Source organism: Urocampus carinirostris, chromosome 2 (genome assembly GCF_059441175.1).
Source record: "Urocampus carinirostris isolate Australia breed hairy pipefish chromosome 2, RoL_Ucar_1.0, whole genome shotgun sequence".
NCBI classification, from domain to species: Eukaryota; Metazoa; Chordata; class Actinopteri; order Syngnathiformes; family Syngnathidae; genus Urocampus; species Urocampus carinirostris.
Genome location: NC_142350.1, coordinates 26,432,513 through 26,455,816, shown reverse-complemented (window position 1 = coordinate 26,455,816; position 23,304 = coordinate 26,432,513). Strand labels below are relative to the sequence as shown.

At 39.1% G+C, this 23,304-nt stretch overlaps 1 protein-coding gene across 1 annotated transcript in view; it reads right to left on the bottom strand.

Annotated features, from left to right (window-relative positions):
* LOC148371529 (CUB and sushi domain-containing protein 3-like) overlaps positions 1-23,304 on the bottom strand; it is a 290,824-nt gene that overhangs the window by 92,205 nt on the left and 175,315 nt on the right. Inside the window, exons 31-38 of the mRNA XM_088326066.1 lie at positions 18,802-18,918; positions 17,342-17,455; positions 13,846-13,941; positions 12,092-12,295; positions 3,882-4,006; positions 3,690-3,786; positions 2,750-2,854; positions 30-148 (exon numbers count right to left, since the gene is read on the bottom strand). Coding sequence (XP_088182192.1) covers positions 30-148; positions 2,750-2,854; positions 3,690-3,786; positions 3,882-4,006; positions 12,092-12,295; positions 13,846-13,941; positions 17,342-17,455; positions 18,802-18,918 — 977 coding nt within the window. The remainder of the gene's footprint in view (positions 1-29; positions 149-2,749; positions 2,855-3,689; positions 3,787-3,881; positions 4,007-12,091; positions 12,296-13,845; positions 13,942-17,341; positions 17,456-18,801; positions 18,919-23,304) is intronic.

Here is a 23,304-nt window from a genome sequence, read left to right as displayed (position 1 = left end):
CTCTTTGCTCACACAATGTTTTCACCTACCTGTAGCGAGAAACCCTGATCACACTGGAAGGAAACCATGTCACCGACAATGTAGCGGTCTCCCACTTTGTGGCCATTCGTGGGGGCCTGTGGTTCGGGGCAACAATCCAAACCTATTGCTTAGGAAAGAGTCATAACACACAAGTGTAGACAGCAATCATTCTTCTGCACGTAGTAGCCTACACATATCTTTCTTAAAGGGAACGCCTGATCCAATGGCGCAACAACTTTTGTACTACTGATTAAAAACCCGGCTTTGAATACGTTTTGAAGGTAATGCCTGTGCACATGGGTTTTGTAGTAAATGCTTAATGGTATGTGAAAACGATAATAATTAATACAATAAAGAAATAAAGAAATAATAATAATAACAATAATAACGATAATGATTCGATTTATTTGGTCCCCTTAGGGAAGGGGTCTCAGACTTGATTTCTAATACATATTCAAAAAGATCGATCTTCTCAAATCCTTTAAAAATAGTTTTCTATAAAAAATAAGTTCTAAAAGTGAAAATATTGAGAATCAATAAGAAAATGAATCAATGAAAAGACTCAATAAGTGAGTCAAAAAATTGAATGATTAGAATTATGATTTGAATGTTTGTCTTTAGATTTTCTGCACATCAACTGTTCTTTACATGGCTTCTTTCATTTATAACTTTGTTCGAGCGGATTAAAGATGTTCCACCAAAAGTTATGTGCAGGACTGGCATTTAAGCTTCAGTTTAACAGCGATGACAATATCCCTTCTGGAACAGGCATCCATATCAAAGTAAATGCACATATTAAGGCGAGGGCCTCACAAAATTGTCACGCGGGCCCCATGTTTGAGAACTGTGCCTTAGGGAAAGTCATTTTCACTGACTGTACCAGGGAAAACAGTCAGTGTTGTCGCAGCACAGTGTGGGCAAAATATTTATAAAGATTTGCTTAAAAATGCGAAATGAATTAAAATTAACTGACTAAACACAATCTTTAGAGTTTCAGATTCACACAGGAGGTCAGAATTAGAGACCAACTTATAAAATGCTGAAAAAAGCCATATTCACTGCTCAATAGTTTAATTACATTTTGTTGTGTCCATACCATGCTACTACAACACGTTTTCATGAAATGGATTAGGCATTTCCACAAAAAAACTGTATTTTTCCAAAATGCACTGGTCAAAATTAGAGAACACTTTCACCTCCCATTTAATGGTGCTAATTTTCTCTGTCAACCCCTATTTAACTGGCATTCTAAGTGCCATTTTCTCTGAATTTTCAAGATGGTGGGCCATTCTAAGGTGACTGAAAGCCTCCGGCAACAGGTTGTTCAGATGAAAACAAAAGGGATGACCCTCTCAGCCATAGCAAGACAAGTTGATTATTCCAAATCTCTGATTTCAAGAATATTGAATCTTTACAAAACTACAAACTCATTCAAATCGCCTAAGAAGGCTAATCGTCCATGGAAGACGGGTCACTGCGGAGGATGTCAACGGGTAATCGTTTCCACATCGAAGCTGTAATTTCCCGCCTGTTGAGTGCTGAACATTGTGAGGATCTGTCTCACCGTTTAAGAGCCTTAGGACTGATGGACCCCCCAAAAAAACAAAAAGCTAGACTGATCTTTGCCTAGGAGCATGTTGTCTGAACAGAGGGTCATTGTTTCAGAGTTTCCTTCAGTGATGGAAACAAGTTTAATTTATTTGGTTCTTATGGGAAACAGTATGTACATTGGAGAAAGATTGTGTATAAAAGTCAGTGAAATGTGGAGGAGGAAGTGGGATGATGTGACGCGTGTTTTCTGCAGCAGCAGTGTGGCCTTGTGTACAGCTACATGGCTGAGTGAATGCAAATGTGTATCAGAACCTTCTTCGACAGCACATGGCACATTACTTGCATACATTTCCCAATCAGCCTGCAGACTTCATGCAGGACAATTCTCCATGTCACAGAGCAGAATGGGTAAAACATTTCCTCGAAGGTATAAACATTGAATTGATGGCCTGGCTTGCCCAGAGTCCTGATCTTGACCCAGTAGAGAACCCCTTGAAAATCCTTTATGACAAAATCACGGTCAAAGGACCCTTCACAATCACTGAACTGTGGAGGAGGCTGGAAGAAGAATGCACCAAAATCACACCAGTGAGAGACTAGTGCTATCCTGTGGCCGCAGATGTGCTGCAGTCATTCACAGCAGAGGCCTGTACACTTCTTATTGTCTTCTGACTGTTGTAACCTTCAGAATCTTTATTCCAGGCCAAACTCATTGTTGTCTTTGATCAGTGCGTTTTCTGAAAAATATTTTTTAGTGAAATGCCTTCAGTCGTTTTCTTAAAAAGTGTCTTACTACCAAGATATAGACACAACAACATATGATTTAACTCTGGAACAGTGAAGATGGTATTGTTTCAAAATTATTTCTTCTCTAAATTTGATCTGCACTGTAAAACAGGTTTAGCTGTCTGTTTCCCGTGTTTTGGGATCGTGCAAGGAAGGACCCAGCTGCCTGTCTTTCTCTGCTTTGCTGTTTTACGACCCATTCTTAGTGCATCCATTTCCTTGCAACCTCACAACTTTGCATTGAAAGAATGTATATTAGGTAGTGACAGCCTTATATAGGAATTATTAAAGTTTCCCTTGGACAAGTCATTGCACTTTTATTTGTCTCTGGACCAATCAAGAATCAAAGTAACAAACACGAGAAGTAAAGCCATTTGGTTTCTCCTCATACCTGTGTATTCCAAATGGAACCCGGCAGCTGAGACACTGATGTCAGATTGAAAGGTCAAGTAGACGTTGTTTGATGTACTGTTGAGAAGTTGAGGAATGGTTGTGCCTGACAAGAAAGACCACACTCAAAATAATGTCCAAGTTTTCCTTGCACATATTACTTTGTTACCTACACCATACGTGGCAACTACTACATTCTCCCTGTATTTTATTTTTCTCACCATTCCGAACTGTGCACGCCGTATACAAATTTTGTATGGGAATTTTGTTTTCTACAGACCGATCTCATCTTGTCCATTTTGGCTCTAATCTGCATTGTCTCGATCACTGGTAGCAGACAACAATGTTATCATAGCTTTCTAATCTTGTCATAGTAATCTTTATGGGAAAGAAAAAGAAAACAAGAAAAATAGAAAGAAAGAGAGGTAGATAAAATGAAATAAAGAGAGCGAGAGACAGACAGAGAGAGAGAAATAGAGTTAGACAGAGATTAAGATAAAAGGAGAGAAAGATATAAATAACTATTTATTTGTGTTGGTATTTTCAGTTCTACCCGTTTGAACACCATTAAACCTGCTTGTCCTTGATACGAGAAAGGAGTTGGTCACAGCCGTGGTAACAAAAGCAACAAACAGAGGTGGGAGCAATATTAAAAAGAAATCAAACTGCCAATTATTTGGGGAGAGGAAAAGCCTATTACGATAGGAGCAATGAGTTGCTGAAGCATTACTCTTAACTACAGCAAGGGTATGCATAATTCTTGGGACAGACTTCTTAAGGAAGGATATTCTTCTGCGTTTTTAGACGATTTTACACAGACCTATAAAAGACAATGTCAAATGTCATCTGCTCCATCATCACATTTGTTCTGCTTTTAGGAATTTGTGATCTCGGACTTGCAATTCCTGATGCCAAATGACATTCACTTGAATTAGTTTCACCTGAGTAACTACCAAGCCTTGGAGCATTGCCATCAATTCCATCAAAAAAATCCAAAGAATCCCAATTGTGCTCCGTTGCAAAGGTTACAACTTGAATCTAGAAGAGATAAAAATGGTACAGGTTATTTACTGGAGTAAAAAGGAAAGTTTTCTTAAATCAGTACACAGTCAATCTAAAACATGCTTTCTTACTTGGATGCCAGCGCCCTCTGGAACTGTTATTTTCCAGGCACAGTTCAGATAGTTAGCATATGGATCTGGGTATCCAGGAGAAAGAATAGTGCCTCTGCGGCCTTTGAGCACCCCTCCACAAGGAACTGGGAAAAAAGTTCAAGACATAACTGACAGGTACATATATACTGGACTGTCTCAGAAAATTAGAATATTGTGATAAAGTTCTTTATTTTCTGTAATGCAATTAAAAAAACAAAAATGTCATACATTCTGGATTCATTACACATAAACTGAACTATTTCAAGCCTTTTATTATTTGAATATTGCTGAATTTGGCTTACAGCTTAAGAAAACTCAAAAATCCTATCTTAAAATATTAGAATATCATGAAAAAGTATACAAGTAGGCTATTCAACTAATCACCTGAATCATCTAATTAACTCGAAACACCTTGCGAGGGTTTCCTGAGCCTTAAAAACACTCAGCTTGGTTCAGTAAACTAAATCACAAGTATGGGGAAGACTGCTGATCTGTCTGCTGTCCAGAGGACCATCATTGATACCCTTCATCAGGAAGGTAAGACACAAAAAGAAATTTCTCAAAGAGCAGGCTGTTCACAGAGTGCAGTTTCAAAGCATATCCACAAAAAGTCTGTTGGAAGGGAAAAATGTGGCCGGAAACGCTGCACAACCAAGAGAGATGACCGCAGCCTTAACAAAATTGTGAAGAAGAGCCGCTTCCAGAATTTGAGGGAGCTTCAAAGACAGTGGGCTGAAGCTGGAGTCCAGGTATCAAAAGCCACAGTTCACAGACGTGTCTGGGAAATGGGCTACAATAGCCGTATTCCCATGGTCAAGCCACTTCTGAATTCAAGACAACGTAAGAAGCGTCTGACTTGGGCTATGGAGAAGAAGCACTGGACAGTTGCAGAGTGGTCCAAAGTCCTCTTTTCAGACGAAAGCAAGTTTTACATTTCATTTGGAAGTCAAGGCGCCAGAGTCTGGAGAAAGGCTGGAGAGGAGCAAAATCCAAGTTGCTTGAAATCCAGTGTGAAGTTCCCACAGTCAGCAATGGTTTGGGGAGCCATGTCAGCTGCTGGTGTTGGTCCACTGTGTTTCATCAAGTCCAGAGTAAATGCAACTGTGTACCAAGAGATTTTAGAGCACTACATGCTTCCATCTGCTGAAAAGCTCTATGGAGATGAGGATTTCATTTTCCAGCATGATCTGGCACCTGCCCACAGTGCCAAAACCACCAGTAACTGGTGCACTGACCATGGCATCACTGTCCTTGATTGGCCTGCTAATTCCCCTGACCTGAACCCCATTGAGAATTTGTGGGGTATAGTTAAGAAGAAGATGAAAGACACCAGACCTGCAAATGCAAATGAGCTGAAGGCCGCTATCGAAGCATCCTGGGCATCAATAACACCTCAGCAATGCCACAGGCTGATTGCCTCCATGCCACGCCGGATTGATGCAGTAATCCGTGCAAAAGGATTCCCAACCAAGTACTGAGTGCATCAATGGACATTTTCAAATGTTTGATTTAGTTTTGCTGTTATAAAATTATTTTTTTACTTGGTCTGAGGAAGTATTCTAATATTTTGAGATAGGATTTTTGAGTTTTTTTCAGCTGTAAGCCAAAATCAGCAATATTCAAATAATAAAAGGCTTGAAATAGTTCAGTTGATGTGTAATGAATCCAGAATGTATGACATTTTTGTTTTTTTAATTGCATTACAGAAAATAAAGAACTTTATCACAATATTCTAATTTTCTGAGACAGTCCAGTATATATATATATATATATATATAAATATATATATATATATATATATATATATATATATATATATATATATATATATATATATATGCTTTTTACAGAGAGTTGTAACCAAGTTTGGTGTCCTCTGATTAAATATCTTATCTCATCTCATTAGCTGTACCGCTTATCCTTATTAGGGTCGCGGGGGTGCTGGAGCCCATCCCAGCCATCTCCGGGTAGTGGGCAGGGAACAGGGGACACCCTGAACTGGTTGCCAGCCAATCTGATTAAATATCACCAGTAAAAAATATCCATTCAATGCCATATAATTAAGTATGTCAGAACCAGAGCGGAAACAGGACCCAATTGCGTTACGTTTCGCACAAGTTTTATTACAGGAAAGAGGAAGGGCTGCGCCCACGATTCGGCATTCACTAGGCGCGGAAATCAAGTCGATCTCGTACTCAGTTTGTGATCCGAACACGGAAGAGGATGTTCCAAAGCGAGCGATGGCGGTGTCAAGGATGGAAAAACAGGTCGTAACCTGGGACGGGAGAGCAGACGTGATCGGGATCAAAAATGAGTCATAAGTCGGGAGGGGAGAGCAAAACAGGTCGTAGCAGGGCACAAACAGGAGCCAAAAACGGGACAGGCGTGAGTCAGGGTGGAAAAAGGCTTGGCTAGTGTACACGGAGATTCGCAGACGGACTGACAATAGGGGAATGACAGGAGTGGGTTCAAATTGTGACGGTGAGCCAATCAGAACCCGCGGCGGTTGTCGCCAAATGAGCGGGCACAGCTGAGACACAACAGTAATCATGACAAAGTATAGAACTAAGGATCGACCGATATGGATTTTCAGGGCCAATACCCATTGTTAGTATTAAAGGGAAGCCTATAATGGATATCTGAAGCTGATATTTATACGCCGTAAAGTATAAAAAATGGCGTAGCCAATTGAAAAGGTAAAGTAAATAAAACCACATTAATACAGTTCAAGTCTGATTACTGTGCAGTTATTTTTCTCCTTTTATCTTTGGGGTCCATGGCGGATCTCACACACACACACACACACACACACACACACACACACACACACACACACACACACACACACACACACACACACACCGGTCTGCTACCTGTGATGGGGGTCCTTTAAAAGAGATAGGGCTTGGCAGTTCAGTTCTCACGGAGGGGACACGGTAGAGAAGATAACAAGTGAAGGAGAAATGAGTGTACTTACATTGAGGGGATATAACGCAACAGGTTGACAGATGAAGCCGAATGTGGCGGAGTAAGAGTACAGTTCCCTCCTTACAAATGTCCTCAAGTAAAATATATAGTGAATTGAAAATTCTCCCAGAAGTTAGAAATGTCGTAAGAATGTCCAAGGAGCATACACCTTGGTTTACTGCAGAAATCAGGTCACTCAAACAATAAACAATACACACTATTACAGAAATACTACCAAAATACAACTCAAATAATATTAAAAATACTAAAGATATATTATAAAGATACTAGTATGGAAATACTACAAAAATATTAGATATACTACAAAAATTGTACTATGGAAATAGTACAAAAATACTGCTATAAATTACTACAAACAACTTTAAATAAAAGTATAGTAGTACTATAAAACACTACATATGACTACAAAAATACAGCAAAAGTAATACTACTAAAAAGACAACCAATATACGACTAATATGGAAAAACTACAAAAATACAACTGCAAAATTACTACTAAATTATGACTAATATTTCTATACTACCAAAATACATCTACAGTAACGCAACAGATATATTACAAAAATTCTACAATAGAAATACTACCAACATACTACTGCAGACATACTACAATTTGGCGCTAGGAATCAAATGGACTCAACCATCTCAAGGCAGTGTAGTATTATTGACGCTGCGTTGTTCATATTTTAGGTTTTTTTTCATCTAGTGTTTTTTAAAAATCATTTTTAAGCTTATTCTGCTCTTTTTTTAATGGAAAGAGAGTTTCTAAAATGCTATCATTTTTGTGGGTGCTCGGGTTGATTTTCAGCTTAAGAAACCCCCCAAAAACGGGCTGGTTACGCTTACGGACCAGACTCATAAACGGAAAGTGCAGATCCATTATTCAGAAAGACATGCAATTTTAGTGTGATTTAGCTGCTCATTTGAGTCCCTGGAGCTGTCACTTGATGTAATTTGTAGTGCAAGACTTCAAATCACGAGGCTCTAAAAAGTATCAGCGCTCACCACCCATCTCGAATCGAAACAAGTTTATAATGTAGTTGCCGTTGGTAAAACGAACCTGGAATTTCCATTAAGGGACATTGTTTCCAATTTCGGAAACAAAAATTGTGTGATTTTTAACATAACATTTCAGTCAATGTGTTAAATCTGTCCATTGTTTAAGTCCATATTGGTTTCCTTTTTGTGAGATTATTACATTATTTTGAAACTTTTCTGCAGCAACATGGTATTCAAGGGGTCATACACATTTTTCAGGGCCAAATTCAATAACTTTTCATTTTTTTTCAGTCCCTTCAAAAGAAACAATCCAGCGCCAATCAAATAAACTACAGGAACTATGGCAAAACTGTGACTTGATTCGACCATGACTCATTGATTCGAACAAAAATAATCACACTTTGGTTGACAGTATCCAGTATCATACCCTATTCCTATTTATGATCTACAATCTTTTTGTGTCAATGGGCTGCTAAAAACTGACATGAATTCTGCCATTCTGTTTGAACAATGCACGCACAGCTTCAATATGTCACAGTAGTTTACAAACACACAAAGGGCTCTATAGTTATTAGGTAATAACGGAGTTCAATGCGTAGGATAAAAAGAAAGAAAGTACTGTATGGATAAAAAGCAGAAAAATGAGCCAAATTTGGACTCATTTTAAGTATTGCTCCGAAGCAGAGTACATACAATCTTTCTTTTCTTTTCAGAGGATCTGTGTCTAAATTTGTTAAAAAAGAATTTTAGATAAATAATATTTTTGCTTTTTATCATTTATTAATAGTAATGAAGAGTTTATATTCTTAATTTATGTTTTATTGCTTTGCATTTTTAGGGATTTTGTGTTGTTGTTCAATTTCAAATCTGTTCAGTGTGTAAAAAGCTAAAAATCTTTTACATTTCATTTTCGTAGATCTGTGCGTATTAGAATTTGTATTTCATTTGTGTAGCAGGGGTTCCTTGTCAAACATGAAATTACTATCTATTATGTAATTCGGTGCAGAATGTTTTATTATTATTGATAATTTATCAACAACCCAAAAATCTGAGGAGCCGTTTGGGAACCTTCTCAGCAAGCACAGCGGAAAAAGACGCTTCTCACAAAAAAAGAGCCAGAATTCCCATGAATAGTCTGATGAACTTGTCTTATTGGATGCGACAGTAGAGGGCAGTAAAGTTTCACATGATAATTCGATAATGAGGACTGGCGCCCCCATCATTGTCATTTTTTCATATATATTTTTTTTAATTTTTCTTAATCTGAAAGCATGGTCTATCGAGTCAGACTGTCAGGAAACATGGCAATCGGGATCATTTTAAGCATTTTCGAGCACTTCACCCTTGAAAACACAACATTAAAAATCAAGCATTTTCAAGGATTTCAAGCACCCTTACGAACACTGCATACTTATTTAAGAATGTGTACCGATATTCCTGTAATAATCACACCATTGTGTTACTAAAAGAATGCTTTTTTTCCCCATTTCTTCGATTGGCTTAATTAATTACAATTTCTGTTGAAAATGTTACATATTGTAGTGTGGTGAGGCCATTTGTATTTGAACTATCAACCACCTGTTCCAGCTACAGGCACTGAATTTGGAAAATTTAGGAAGAAATAACCTCTGTTCCCCCAAGACACCCCTTGATAGACAGACCCACGCCCGTCTCGCTACGCCCCCTGTTGGACAGAGAACTACACTCGTCGCCGTACGCCCTATGATGGCGAGAACCACACCCGTCGCTTCGCCTCTGATAGACAGCTTCAAAAATGGACACCAGAGCGACGAAGTTCAGGTTCCAGGGAATTTACATTCCTAGAATTTTATAAGAAATCTCTAAAGTGTTGGCTTGTAAAGAAAAGATTGATGATTTGAATTAGTGCGATGATTCATGTATCCCTACATGTATCCCTATCCATTTATCCCTACATTGCGGGACTTTAATTCGAAGTATTTAATTATGGCGTGTTTGATCAAATGGGCCCCATTTTGGCATCTAGATAACAACTTTGTTTTTAGTACTTTGCCTCGAAAGGGAGTCAGGTTGCAGGTCTGAACGACATGCTTCGGGTGGCGGGCAGCGATGCACCAGGACAAGAGAACCGCAGGCGCCTACGCTCGTGCCCATGCGTCGAAAAACGATGAGAGAGACGAAACCTCTCCTCGCAATCTCAACCAAACCGAGCCAAAGCAACTCCGTCTCTCACTCCAAATGAGATCTCCAGCCAACCCAAACCATTACATCACTCTCTCTTTCGAGGTACTTGTATCAACAAAACCAAAAGATAAATGCCGTTTTGGTGCTGGAGTCAAACACACCAGAGCAAATCTCGGATTATTTTTTTGTGAACTATTTTAACTTTCCACAGTACATCCGCCCCTTGTCGAAAAATGGGGAAAAAAAAACCAAATGTCATTCCAATTTCTAACTTGTTGAAATGTAATTTTATTGACTTGAGTTTGAATAGCTTTTAGATGCGTTAATGTCAACCAAAGTGTGATTATTTTTGTTCGAATCAATGAGTCATGGTCAAATCAAGTCACAGTTGCCCATTGCCCTCACTTGGGCCCGCTCGTTTGGCGCCAGCTGTTGCTCGTTGCCTGATTGGCTCCCCTATTCCTCATTCACTCCTTGTCAGTCCGTCAACAAACCTCTGCACTTGCAAGACTTGTATTTCGACTCTGTCCTGTATCCTGCTCGTGTAGCCAGTATCGATCCCGACTGTCTGGTCCTGTCCGGTATCTTGCTCCAGTCTCAAGTATCCGGTATTGATCATGCCTGTCACACCCTGTCCGGTATCTTGCTCCAGTCTCCAGTATCCGGTATCGATCCCCCAGTCTCCATTATCCGGTATCGATCCCGCCTGTGTCGCCCTGTCTCGCATCTTGCTCCAGTCTCCAGTATGCGGTATCGATCCCCCCCTGTCCAGTCCTCTTCGGTATCTTGCTCGTTTATTTAGTATCCGGTATCGGTCCCGTCCTGTCCGGTGTCCTGCTTGTGTATCTGGTATCGATCCCGTCTGTCCCGTCCGGTATCTTGCTGTTGTATCCGGTATCGACCCTGTCTGTTCCATCCTGTCCGATATCTTGCTTGTGTATCTAGTATCAAGTATCGATCCCGTCTTGTCCGGTATCTGCTCGTGTATCATGTATCTGGTATAGATCCCGTCTGTCCTGTCCGATTTCGATCTCGTCTGCCCCTGGCTTGCTGTTTTCCTGTGCCTGATCGCCGGAACGCCGGCTTTTGTGTTCCCGCGCATGACTACCCCGTTCCCGTAAAACAAAACTTGTGTGAAATCGCTACGCGCCTGGCTCCACCGTCTTTTCCGGTTCTGACAAATCAATGAACTGCTAATTGAAAATTGTGTAACTCCATCGAAAGTAATGAGTCTGATCATGATCATGATTATGGTCATTCTGATAGTCCTTCTTTTCCTCCAAAGAATTGCTGTTTTACCCCTTCACTTCCTCTCCCCAGATGTTTCCAATTCCACAATAAGCCACCTCTGCTACAAATACCTTGGGCTTCCACCTCATTTTTATTCCTGAAGACTTTCACTTACCAAAATGACAAGCTTCGCCTCCCATGACTTCCTCCTTCAATTCCCTTTAAGTTCCAGTTTCTCCACTCCAAGACCTGTCACTTCAACCCTCTTGTTAAAGATATTTCAAAGTCTCCTATTTAAGATTCAAACCACCCTAAAATCACTCTCAAGCCTCCCTCTCAAGATCTTCTCCTCTGCTATTCTGGTGCCACACCCCCCTCTTGCCGGTAATTTTTGTTGTTGTTGGTGTATAAATAAACGTCCCCTTAGTGGATTTAGACCACATTCCTTGTGTCTGAGGTTGGGGTCTGTCCGACACCTCGTGACAGTTATTTTATGTAGCATACATCTTCTGGGTAATCTGAGGTAACTGCAATCGGCACTCAAAACTACCAAACCTATTTCTTTCTTAGCACAAGATAAAAACGCTACATTAAAGTATTCAACTGTTTCAGAGATTCAAGTCATGACTCTGTTGATGTCCAAGAGTAAACCTTTCTATGCAGTTCATTAACCAAGGAACTAGACCCTAGGAAGGTAAATGAAGGAGTATAGGATGGGCTGGAAGGGGGCACAGTGGGTTAGCCAGGCTACGTCCAATGGCGCTGGCCTTTTTGAGTTTGTACGTGTATGTGTTTGGGGTGCTACTTACCAACACAAGTGGGCACAGAGCCGTTCCACTGGGCAAGGGCATTGGGGACAGCCTCACATTTGATGGCACTGGTACCATGCAGCGTGTAACCCGGATTGCATTCAAACAGCACAACCATACCGCTGCCAAAATCGTTCCCAACACGCTTCCCAAAACGGGGCTCTGGGACTGAGCTACACTGAGAGGAACTTGTCCTGGGAACAGCTACGGATGAGACGAAAGAGGGGAAAGAAGACAAACACAGCAGTGGGAGAGGAAGGTGGGCATAATGGACAGAAAAACAATGAGGGAAGTGAGAAAAGACAAAGGTAGATAGAGAGGAATGGTTAGAACAACATGAGTTGTCATTCTATAGGGTTTTCTGGTCCCCTCAGAGTATATAGCTAACCTTCAGTGTTGGAAATCATAGTATTTTTGTAGTAACAGGGTAATATGACTAATTGTTTTTGGCGCCGTTACAAATGTTGTTACCGTTACTGGCGGTCAAAAGTGGTGCTTTATTTTCCGCTCTCCTCCAAGTCTTTTACATCACGTCTTTTCGGATCATGTCACCATTGAGAATATTTTTAGCAGAACTTTTCTTGTGAAAAATACTATTTGGCCACAACACAAGACCCTAAGTCTGACAACCCCCAAGTAAATAGCGTTTGAGGACCCTGAACTAGAGGGAGGTAACACAGTTATCCTCCATCTTGTTAAAGAGCTAAATTTGGACTGATTTTAATGATATTGATTGCTCCGAAGAAGAATGCATTCAATCTTTCAATCTTAGAGAAAGTTGATCTTTTACTTTTTATTTCACTTATTTTGTTTTTATATTTTGTGTTTGTTCTTCAGAGAATCTGTGCCGCAATTGGTTGAAATATAATAATAAATAGTTAACGTTTTAAAATGTTATCATTTATTACATTTTTAATTCTTCTTTTAAAAAAGGGGTACTTCCATTACTTGTATGCATGCTGCTATGGGTAGAAAAAAATGCAAAAAGGCTTGGGAAAAAAAATGAAATGGTGTGTTTTGTTCATGTTAAGTGTGCATAATTGGTATTTATTGTGCCTTTTTTAGCAATTGATTTTTGAGTAAAATGTTGTTTTTGAGTGGTTGACTAAATCTAGTTAACCCCTACTTTCAATAATTAACTTGCTGCCGCCAATGAAAAGCCTGCAGAGTCACAGGGCCAGAACCAGCAGGCTCAAAGACAGGCTTTATTTCTTTCTATTTCTTTCTCTCCTTCTTTCTTTCTTGGTCTTGCTTCTTTCTTTCTCTTGCTCTATTGTCTCTTTTATTCTTTTCTTTGTTTGATCTCTCCTTCTCTTTCCTTTTCTCCCTCCCCCTCTCCTTCTCTTTCTTTTTCTCTCAAACCCTCTCTACTTCTCTTTCTTTCTCTCTTCCCCTCTCCTTACCCTTCTTACTTCCTCTCTCTCTCCCCCTCTTCTTATCCTTCTTCCCCCCCTCTCTTTCTCCCTCTCTCCTTATATTTATTCCCCCCTATCTCTCTCCCCTTCTCCTTATCTCTCTCTCCCCCTATCTCTCTCCTCCTCTCTCTTGCTCTCTATCTCCCCCTCTCTCTTTATCCCTCTCCCTCCTGCCCCTTTTTGTAATCCTAATATAGTTTGCTTTCTCAAAGTGAATTATAGAAAAAATACCCGGCTGAATAAAAATGTGAACATTTGCAGTTATACGCATTAGAAATTCATGCTAGACAAAAGAGGCAAAGTCAAAATAGGGAAATCTCTGATAAAAGGACGGCTTACCTTGATATACAAAATGAAATCCTTTTGCCGTGTCCGTTCCGTTTGAGCTAAATTTTAGTGTTATTTTGTTTCCTGAGCTCAAAGGGAGTGTCTCTCCTACAATGTAAAGAACATTAGACTTGTGAGAACACTATTTGGACACCATGACACGCTTAGTGTTCACCATACACAGGGTTTCAACAACTTGTGGCAAGTTCAATTCAACATTTTGTAAATGCCTTTTAAAATCAAATCAAGTCATCTAAAAACACTAGTGAAACAAAAAACAAAGAAACACACCACATGAATTAAAGCAGCGGTCTCCAACGTGGTGCTAATAATTAGCTTGGTAATAACATAGAAACAACTTAGTCATACCCTGATGGGTTGTTATTTTAGAATTCAAACAAATTCCAGTTCATGGGCTTCATGGACCCAAATATCTATTTGAGTATTTACAAGTATTTTTAAGCTATTAAAAGAATAAATTAGAATCTATGTATGTGTTTTGTGACGAATCTATTTATTTGTCTTTTATTTATTTTACAGGAAATCATTTTAATTCTTTCAAAGCGAATGAGCAAAAAAATTAACAGTTTTTTTAGCTAGCTATCTGGCTACCTTTTCAGCTACCTATTGTCTTACTTTTTTAGATATTTGACAAGCTATCTAGCTCGATTTGTACATGTTTCTGAATGCTATCCAGCTAATTTTTACATTTTTTGCTCATTATCACGCAAAACTTTGGTTTCTAGCTAGCCATCTAGCTTTTTAAAAAAGCTTTTTACATTTTCCGCATGGTTTTTATCCTATTTTCTACATTTTTTGCTAGTTATCAAGCAAAATTTGGGTTCGCTTTCCAACTTGCCGCCTACATTTGTTATTCGTTTTAGCTTTCTAGATGGCTGTTTAGATGGCTTTTTACTCTTTCAGCTAGCTATCTATCTCCCTTTTTTATCTTACCTGTTTACCTTTCTACCTAACTACCAAGCTACCTCTTTAACTATTTAGCAAGCAATTGAGCTAAGTTGCTTTTTTAGAAAATGCACATTGTACTGGGTGCCCCTTGTGCTAACTAGTAACAAAAAGTAGTTTTTTGACACGTGAAAAAGGTCGAAAAACCCTTAATTTTGACGCATGATTATTTTTTCATTTATTTTGTTGTCACATTTTGGGTGTTATAAAAGTCTTGGGCACATTTGAAGTCCCTATATCTTCCTAACTATGAATGGTCGTAAGATAAAAGCTGTGCCATTTTAAAGCTATTCGTTTGTTTAAATTTCATTCCAGACCTATTAATGGCACTCACTCAACTTGGCAAAATATTTTGTAAAAGTCAACTTGTGAGACACAACTGTGAATTGGAATAACATTTATCAATGAAAAGAAAACGTAGGTCCACTATGTGACTACTATATTTTTAGGAAGGCACTTTCCAGGCCACAAAATTGTCGCAGGAAGGGCTGCACAAAAACACGATAAAATCCCCTTCTTTATCCCCACCCAACACCTCATACACAGACACACACTGGATGATACTGTCAAAATAAAATGGATAGTAATAGAAATAATAGAAATATGATAATGGTAGGGCACAGACTAAACATGTGAGTAAAGGGACCCGAGGGAGCCTAATCCCCACTGATAAGGATGGCAACAGATAGCCTCAGGATTTCCAGCCACTGAACCACACCCCACTAGTGTGCTGCCCATTCCCCTGTCATCACCTATAGTTCATGTTGACAATGTCTATGCATTGTTTCTCAATACCTTTGCAACATCCATTGCAGCCTGGTCATCCTGAAAGAGGGATTATTCCATCCTGGCAAAGGATTCATATTTCCCTCATGCTAAAGTTTTTGAGTTTTGCCGTGCCCTCATGTAAGTTTTAGATCAGGGGATGATGCAATAATAGTCTGAAGTCTGTACAGCACTTTGAGACTTCTTGTGTTTAAGGGCTAAACAAAAAACATGATTTTACTTGATGAGCAAGTAGGCCACTGATACCAAATATTGTGTCTTTGCCAATGCCAGACTGTTTTAAGATAAGATAATCGTTTATTGGTCCCAAAATGGGGACATTTCTTTTGTTACAGCAGTAAGACATGGAATGATGAATATCAGCACAGTATTTAGAAATATAAATAATAAAAAATAAAACCAGAATATTTCCAATGGCAAGTGTGCAAAATAGTTAAAGTGGCCATGAATGTGCAAATATGAAAAGTCATGGAGGGTGTGCAGTCTATCGGGAGCACTGCTTACTATATAGTCTGACGGCTGCAGGAAGGAAGGACCTGGTGAACCGCTCCTTCACACACTTGGGGTGAAGCAGCCTGTCACTGAAGGAACTTTCCAGAGCAGATACGGTGTCCTGCAGGGGATGGGAGATGTTCCTACTCATGGATAACATCTTAGCCATCATCCTCCTCTCCCCTACCACCTCCACTGAGTCGAGGGTACATCCCTGGACAGAGCTGGCCTTCCTGATCAGACTGTCCAGTCTTTTCCCGTCAGTCGTCAAAATGCTGCTCCCCCAGCAGACCACTCTGTAGAAGATGGCTGATGCCACGACGGTGTCATAAAAGTTCTTCAGGAGAGCCCCCTGCACTCCAAAAGATCTTAGCCTCCTAAGCAGATAGAGTGTGCTCTGCCCTTTTTTAGGGTATCATACCCTCCTTGGTGTGCTATCCAAATATAGGCTGACTGTCACGGTTGCCATGGCGCCCAATTGGCCCCACCCGTGTCACAGTCCTGTCACTCTCCTTTTGTCGGTCCGTCTGCGAATCTCCGTGTATATTAGGCAAGCCTTTTTCAACCCTGACTCCCGCCTGTCCCGTTTTTGCTCTTTTTGATCCCGACCACGTCTGCTCTCCCGTCCTGGCATACGACCAGTTTCTGTCCCCGACCACGTTTTTGCTCTCCTGTCCCGGCAATCGACCGTTTTTTCCATCCCTGACTTTGGCATCGCTGGCTACGGAAGATCCACTTTCGTGTTCGGATCACAATCCGAGAACGAGAGAGATTTGCTTCCTGCCTCCAGCGAACACCGGATCGTGGGCGCAGCCCTTCCTCTTTCCTTCAATAAAACTCGTGGTAAACGTTACGCAATTGGGTCCTGTTTCCGTTCTGGTCCTGACAGCTGACATTTTAATTAGCAATCAGGAAAAGGAAAATAGAGGAATACAGAGTTCTTTATTGATATTTAATGGTATTTTTTTTAAGATAAATACTTTTCTTTTTTTCCACAGGAAAGGGAATTGTTTGTGCTACTGGTATCCATACCAGGTATAGGTATCAATGACAAGAGTTGAGTATTAGTATAGGCGGCAGGGGAAAATGGCATGCTATGGTCCGAAATGAGTTAGGGAGGTTTGCAACGGAACTTTGATATCAAAGTGAAAATCCTCCAAATATCGTAAGGCACTCAGATTTGACATAAAATCACAAATAGACAAAAAGTAAAAGTGAAAGAAAGACACACAAATTTGATCTAAAATCCGTTTTGTCTCTTTACCTGAATGGGATCCATAAATTGATGAGAGAAGCGGGGAATCTACTGTGACTCCATCATAGATCTCTACGACATCACTGGTCTGTGTGTGAAACACCACAAATTGGCCAAATAATACTGCAAGCAAAGTAAGAAGAGGGAGAACATTAAAATACACGACTGATCAAAGTCAACGAATTACATGCTTATCACAGTTTAAAATGTTGCATGTGCAAATATATTATTTCCGGGGGGCCCCGACAATGTTACCTCTAATCTTCCATGCTCTTACCGATTACACAAATTCTGTGAGCAACATCAATCCCAAGTGTGGCAACCAAAACAGGATCAATTTATGTCCTAAACCTGAATCGAGTTACACTTTGCAGAGTTCCCTGCAATGCTAAATGATTTTAAACCTTTTATCAAATTGACTAATGGACTATTGTAAAAGTTGTAGGGCCCACAAATGTCAGTTTTCACGACAAGCTTAACATGAGATTTCCATGTTTTTCAAAACTATATCTTTATTACATAATACATAACACTTTGGTCAGTTGCACATTACAGAACTGTATTTAATCACACGTTGTAGTGGAAGTACAATGTTGGCAACAAGATTGACTTGATATATTTCTAACTTATTTTAAAGCAACAAACAGGACTTTTTCTTTTTTTCCCAAGTTTTTCCCCCCTTTTTCTTTATTTTTTTTCTCATTTTGTTTACTCTTCCCTCACGTTTTGCTTTTTTTGTTTTTTTCTTCTTTTGTTCTCTAAAATTTGTTTTAATTTTGTTTCTTTTTTTATCTGAGCTTTTCAATTATTTTCCTTCTTTTTCCCCCATTCTTATTTTTTCCTGCTTTTTTTCTTGTCTCTCTTTCCTCTTTTTCTATTTTTTAATTTCTTTTTATTTGGTTAGTTTTTTTTCTTTTCTGCTTTTGGTTAAAATCTATCTACCCTGGTCATATCCCTCGAGAGGGGTGACCTTGGTTAAAATAGAATTGTAAATAGATAATTTTTTTAAGTACTTTTATGGTTTTGCATTTTCAGAGATTTTCTTAGTCAGTTGAGCCAAAAGAGCACGTTTTTTTTACACAGATCTGTAAGCATTTTCAAGGTTTTTAAGTACCTGTACGAACACTTTTTAGTAAACCAGGATTAACCGAATGTACGATTTTTCATCCAACATTTAAAACCAAATAAGAGTGCTCTTTTATTGTATTTTATGTTAAATATTGTTTATTGTCCCGTCCATTGTTCATTAAATTGACGGCACGTGTTCTAATGAATTTGAATTCAGGTGTTCATTAAACCTAGGACAAGTCCAAAACCTTTTCTCTCCTTGTGCCTAACAGCATTGGCGCTTCAAAATATTTTCGAAAAAGGGGGCATCATTTCCGAGGAGCCTACCACACCGAAAGTGGAAAATTGCCCATTTGGTAAAACTGCTTAATTTAGAAACTGAGGATGGGGAGTTGACTTACCAAAGTCCCCTGGGACAAAGATGTCATACACACATATCTGTCCTGTGGTGTAATTACGTGGAAAGTTTGGGGATAGGACTGTACCCTCTGATCCGGTGAAATGACCACCGCAAGGAGCTGCGTTGATACAAAGAGAAGCAAAAGAGCATAGATAACAACACCTCGGAAAATAAAACAATATTGTTCTATCCGCGAGTGTATATGCAAACATTCATCTTAAAAAAATGAGATGAGAAGTCACTACTGTATTTCTGCCAAACTTTGTGCCAACCAGCAAAGTTCTAAGCCTGATTTGGAAATTTATCGTATCCCTTTTTGTTGAAGATGGAAGACGGTGACGTTTTTCTGCAATCAAACGGAGCAACTCCCAGCCCTCAAATTATTCCGGGATTTTTTTACAAGCTACGATTGATGTGTTCCCGATCACTTTTATGCCAGGTAGGTAAAGGTTTTGTAGCTAACTTCAACTCCCCTGAAGAATCGAACTCCCTTTAACGTAAACGCGCACTCAGTTTTTCCTATGCCTCTCAGCGCCGTATTTCTGACCGAAAAGGTCTCATGATCGTAGCAGCTTTCGTTTACATGGGATTTTGAGATTTGATGGCACCCCGGATGAAAAAAATTAGCATACACAGCTTACGTGAGTGTCTTACCTTTGCAATAATAAGGTGCATCCCCATGTCAGCACCGGTGCATGGGGATACTCCATTTACAATATAGTGGTACAGATGGTGTGGACTGAAGTCAGGCATATTTGATGATTTGTTTAATATAGTCGTACCTCCACTTACGAATTTAATTCGTTGTGGGAGTAGATTTGTAACCTGAAAAATAAATTCGCTAATCCATTCCAAGATGTGCACAAGTATGACTTTTTTATTTTTATTTAATTAAATGTTATTATGTGACCCTATAACATGGTCGAAAATTTTTTGTGTGTGTTTTTTGCTACTTTTTCCCTTTTTTATTTTCTTTGTTTTTGTATGTGTTTGTCTTGCTGTCGGTCACCCCTCTCGAGGGATATGACCAGGGTAGATAGAATATAAATTTTATTCAATTAAATTAATTACAAAAATTAAATTAAATAGCCCGAGCAGTCAAAACTTTTTCTGGCTGATGAAGTTCCATGAATTCCAAGACTTCATGGAATTTTTCCAAGATGTCTTTCGTTTTGGCGGATGAAATTGCTGCAGCTCTGTTGTTGAAAACGCCTCGTTGTGCTCCTGTATCATTGATGTCATTGTTTCACCTTAATCCACAGAAGTAACCACCTCTCCATGTCATCGTTTGCAGGCGATCTTTTCTTTGAAATGACCGAGAGGCCTTAGGAAGGAGCCGTACATTTTGGCGCTTCCTTCTGTTAAATAATTGTGGCGATCGTGGATGAATTACGGCCATATATTTTCACAAATACACATCCCCTTTTCATACTGTTCGATTATTTCCTGTTTTATTACAATGTCTAGAAAAACTCATTTATGTTTCCTTTTTCCTTGCTGCTCACTTTTCCTAATGTGGGTAAAGTACCGTTTAGAGAGCGGGAACAGAACCAGAAGTGGGCACAAAGAATAAGCGGTAAACACAACAGCATGCCAGCGCTCACGCATACGAATCGGGTTGCCAGGTAAAGTACTGCGGAGCACCGAAAAGCAGCACGTACGGTACTGGTCTGTTTATTCGTCTCCTGAAAAAAAATTCGTTCCTCAAGGTAATTTTTGTACATTCAGTTTGCTGGTAACCTGAAAAATTCGGATGTAGAAAAGTTCGGAAGAAGAGGCATGACTGTAATCATTATTCTTATTATATTTGGGCTTTGGCGCCACTCAACAATTGTTTTTACTTCGCATTCACTTGACTCCATGTCACTAAAGAGAAAAATGCCAAAATCCTGGGAAATGCATTGAAATACACAAGTTTTATGGTAAGTTAAGGATTATGAATGGAAATAGATATCTATATGCCAAAAGAATTTACATAGCACGTTTTGTGTATAGTGTGTGGTTGGCTCCCAAATGCAAGAACGTATAAATCACAGCTCAATGCCATTTTGAACATCCACATGTCCTAGCAACCTGTGGGAAATTTGCGCTCCCAAGTGCTCACTTCAATGCTCTCTCTTCGATTGAAAATACAAAAATCATGAAATTGTGCAAAATATGTACCTGCATGCCATGATGGTTAAAATACAAACGTCACAAATGTAGCAGTATCCCACGAGTTGTCGCTCCAGGTTATCCGCCTCATGAGTAATGGATCTGGTGTCAGTAAGATAGTCTTTTTTTGTCACCGCTGTTGTACTGAAGTTTAAAGGACAGCCTTACTTATAACTTTGGGTGATTTTCTGCCTTTGAGCCAAGTATGTTAGACATGTTTTATCTGCTTGACCTTGGTCATAAAACAGACCCTGACAGTTTCTGCTTCAGATGTGTACTTGCGTGGCGGCTGCCATTCAGGCATGAAGGTGCAAATAAAAATTAATGTTTCAATAAATTGTTTTGAGAGAAGCCATGTTCAGACCGGTTAATTGTAAAAGATCCAAACATGTTCAGAAGGTTACGCACATTTGAATCTGGGTTGTAATAACATATTTGTTTCTTAAGTAATGTTTTTATTGTATAGATTTATTATTGATTAATTGATTGACTCTCCTACATGTTTTTTAGATATTATGTGTTGAAACAAAAAAGACAGCAATTTTAAACGATGGAATCTTTTTGTAACAGTTTTTCTTGTGAAAAACCTAATATGGCCTACCATTACCATGACCCTAGCTCCGGAATGAAACAAAATTGGAACACTAAGCTATTGCCTGATTATATACTACAGATTAAGGGTTCGTCAACATTTTTCAAGCTGAGAGCTTCTTATTTTTACTAAATAGCGCAAAGGGCACCCAGTTTGATATGAATTTCTAAAATTGCAAATTACCTAGATGGCTTGCTAAATAGCTCAAAAAAGTAGCTTGATGGTGAGCTACGAAGGAAAAAGGTAAAAAAACTAAAAGCAAGCTAAATAGCTTGCTAGAAGATTGAAAAATAGTTGGATAGAAAGCTAAAAATAAAGCTAGATAGCGGGCTACAAAAGAGCCCAGAATTTAGCTCGATAACTAACAAAAAGGTGAAATGTTAGCTAGATAGCCGGATAGAAAGCTGAAAACTAGCTAGATAGCTAGCTAGCGAAGAGCCCAAAACCTTGCTTATAAATCTAACAAAAAAAGCAAAATCTTAGCTAGATAGCATGCAAGAAATGTAAAAAGCTAGCTAGATAGCTTGCTAAAGCAAGGGAGATAGCTAGCTACAAAGCTAATAAGGTAGCCACATAGCTAGCCCAAAAAAACTGCACATTTTTTGCTCATTTGCTTTATAAAACCACAAATTGGAATTTAATTTCTTGTATTTCCTGTAAATAAAATCAATAAAAAGATGAATAATTATCAATACTTGATTTGATTTTTTTTTTCTCCATGAAGCACATGAACCGGAATGTATTTATTTAAATTTCTAAAGGAACAATTTATCATGTTATTACTATGCTATCATTATCTCGTTACCCGGTGAATTATTAAAAATTCGGCTACCAATAACAACATCATTTTACTAGAAAATCAATATGACCCAGCAATGGTGAGTTAATTTAAGAACAGATCCACGGGCACCTCAAATGCCCTTAGGGGGCATCCTGGTGCCCTTGGGCACCACATTGGAGACCCCTGCTATAGAATATCCCTATATTTTAACACTTGTTTGTGTGTCAATTCAAATAACAATGACAGCTAAAACGGTTTCATGACTAATTATGAGATTATTCCATTTATTTTTTCGTTAGAATGACCCAAAACTGTAAAGAAGACTGTCAAGGTAGTTTTGAGTTGCCACTTTGCGTAATGGATGGTAGAAATTGGTGCAAATAGAGTCTTTGAGTGATCTTGTTAAAAAGCTTCTAAATAACCCGGGTTCAGCCTTAGTTCCTAGTTATGATTTTTTATAAATCCTCTATATAGATTAGTATTTGACACGCAAATACATTTAACTCCATTGAGTACTGTGTGTGCATATTAAAATACAGACACTCCCCTACTTACGACCGCTTGACTTACGTAAAACGGTAGATACGAACATTTTTTTTTCGGATGTCAAAAAATATCTATCTGGAGTAAGTTGGGTTTTGTATTGTATGCACCTTTTTCCAAGTACAGGACATTACTGTAGTGCTTCTTTCTGCCGATACTGGTGTGTGGCGCTGTGAGAGGTCACCCAGCATCCACCCCGAAGAAGAAACAAGGCTTCCTCTTCCTAGTTCCTGTGTAAACATTCTATACTGTATCTCCAGCGCGCTAAGAACTTTGACATTTTTATTGTGTAATTGTATAATAATAATAATAATAATAATTTCCTTGTATTGTCATTCTGTGTAACAATGTACACAGAACGAAATGTCGATTGCACCTGACCCGATGCAGCCGCAGCCAAGAGAGGGCGCCGCCGACCACTTTTTAAGTCGTAT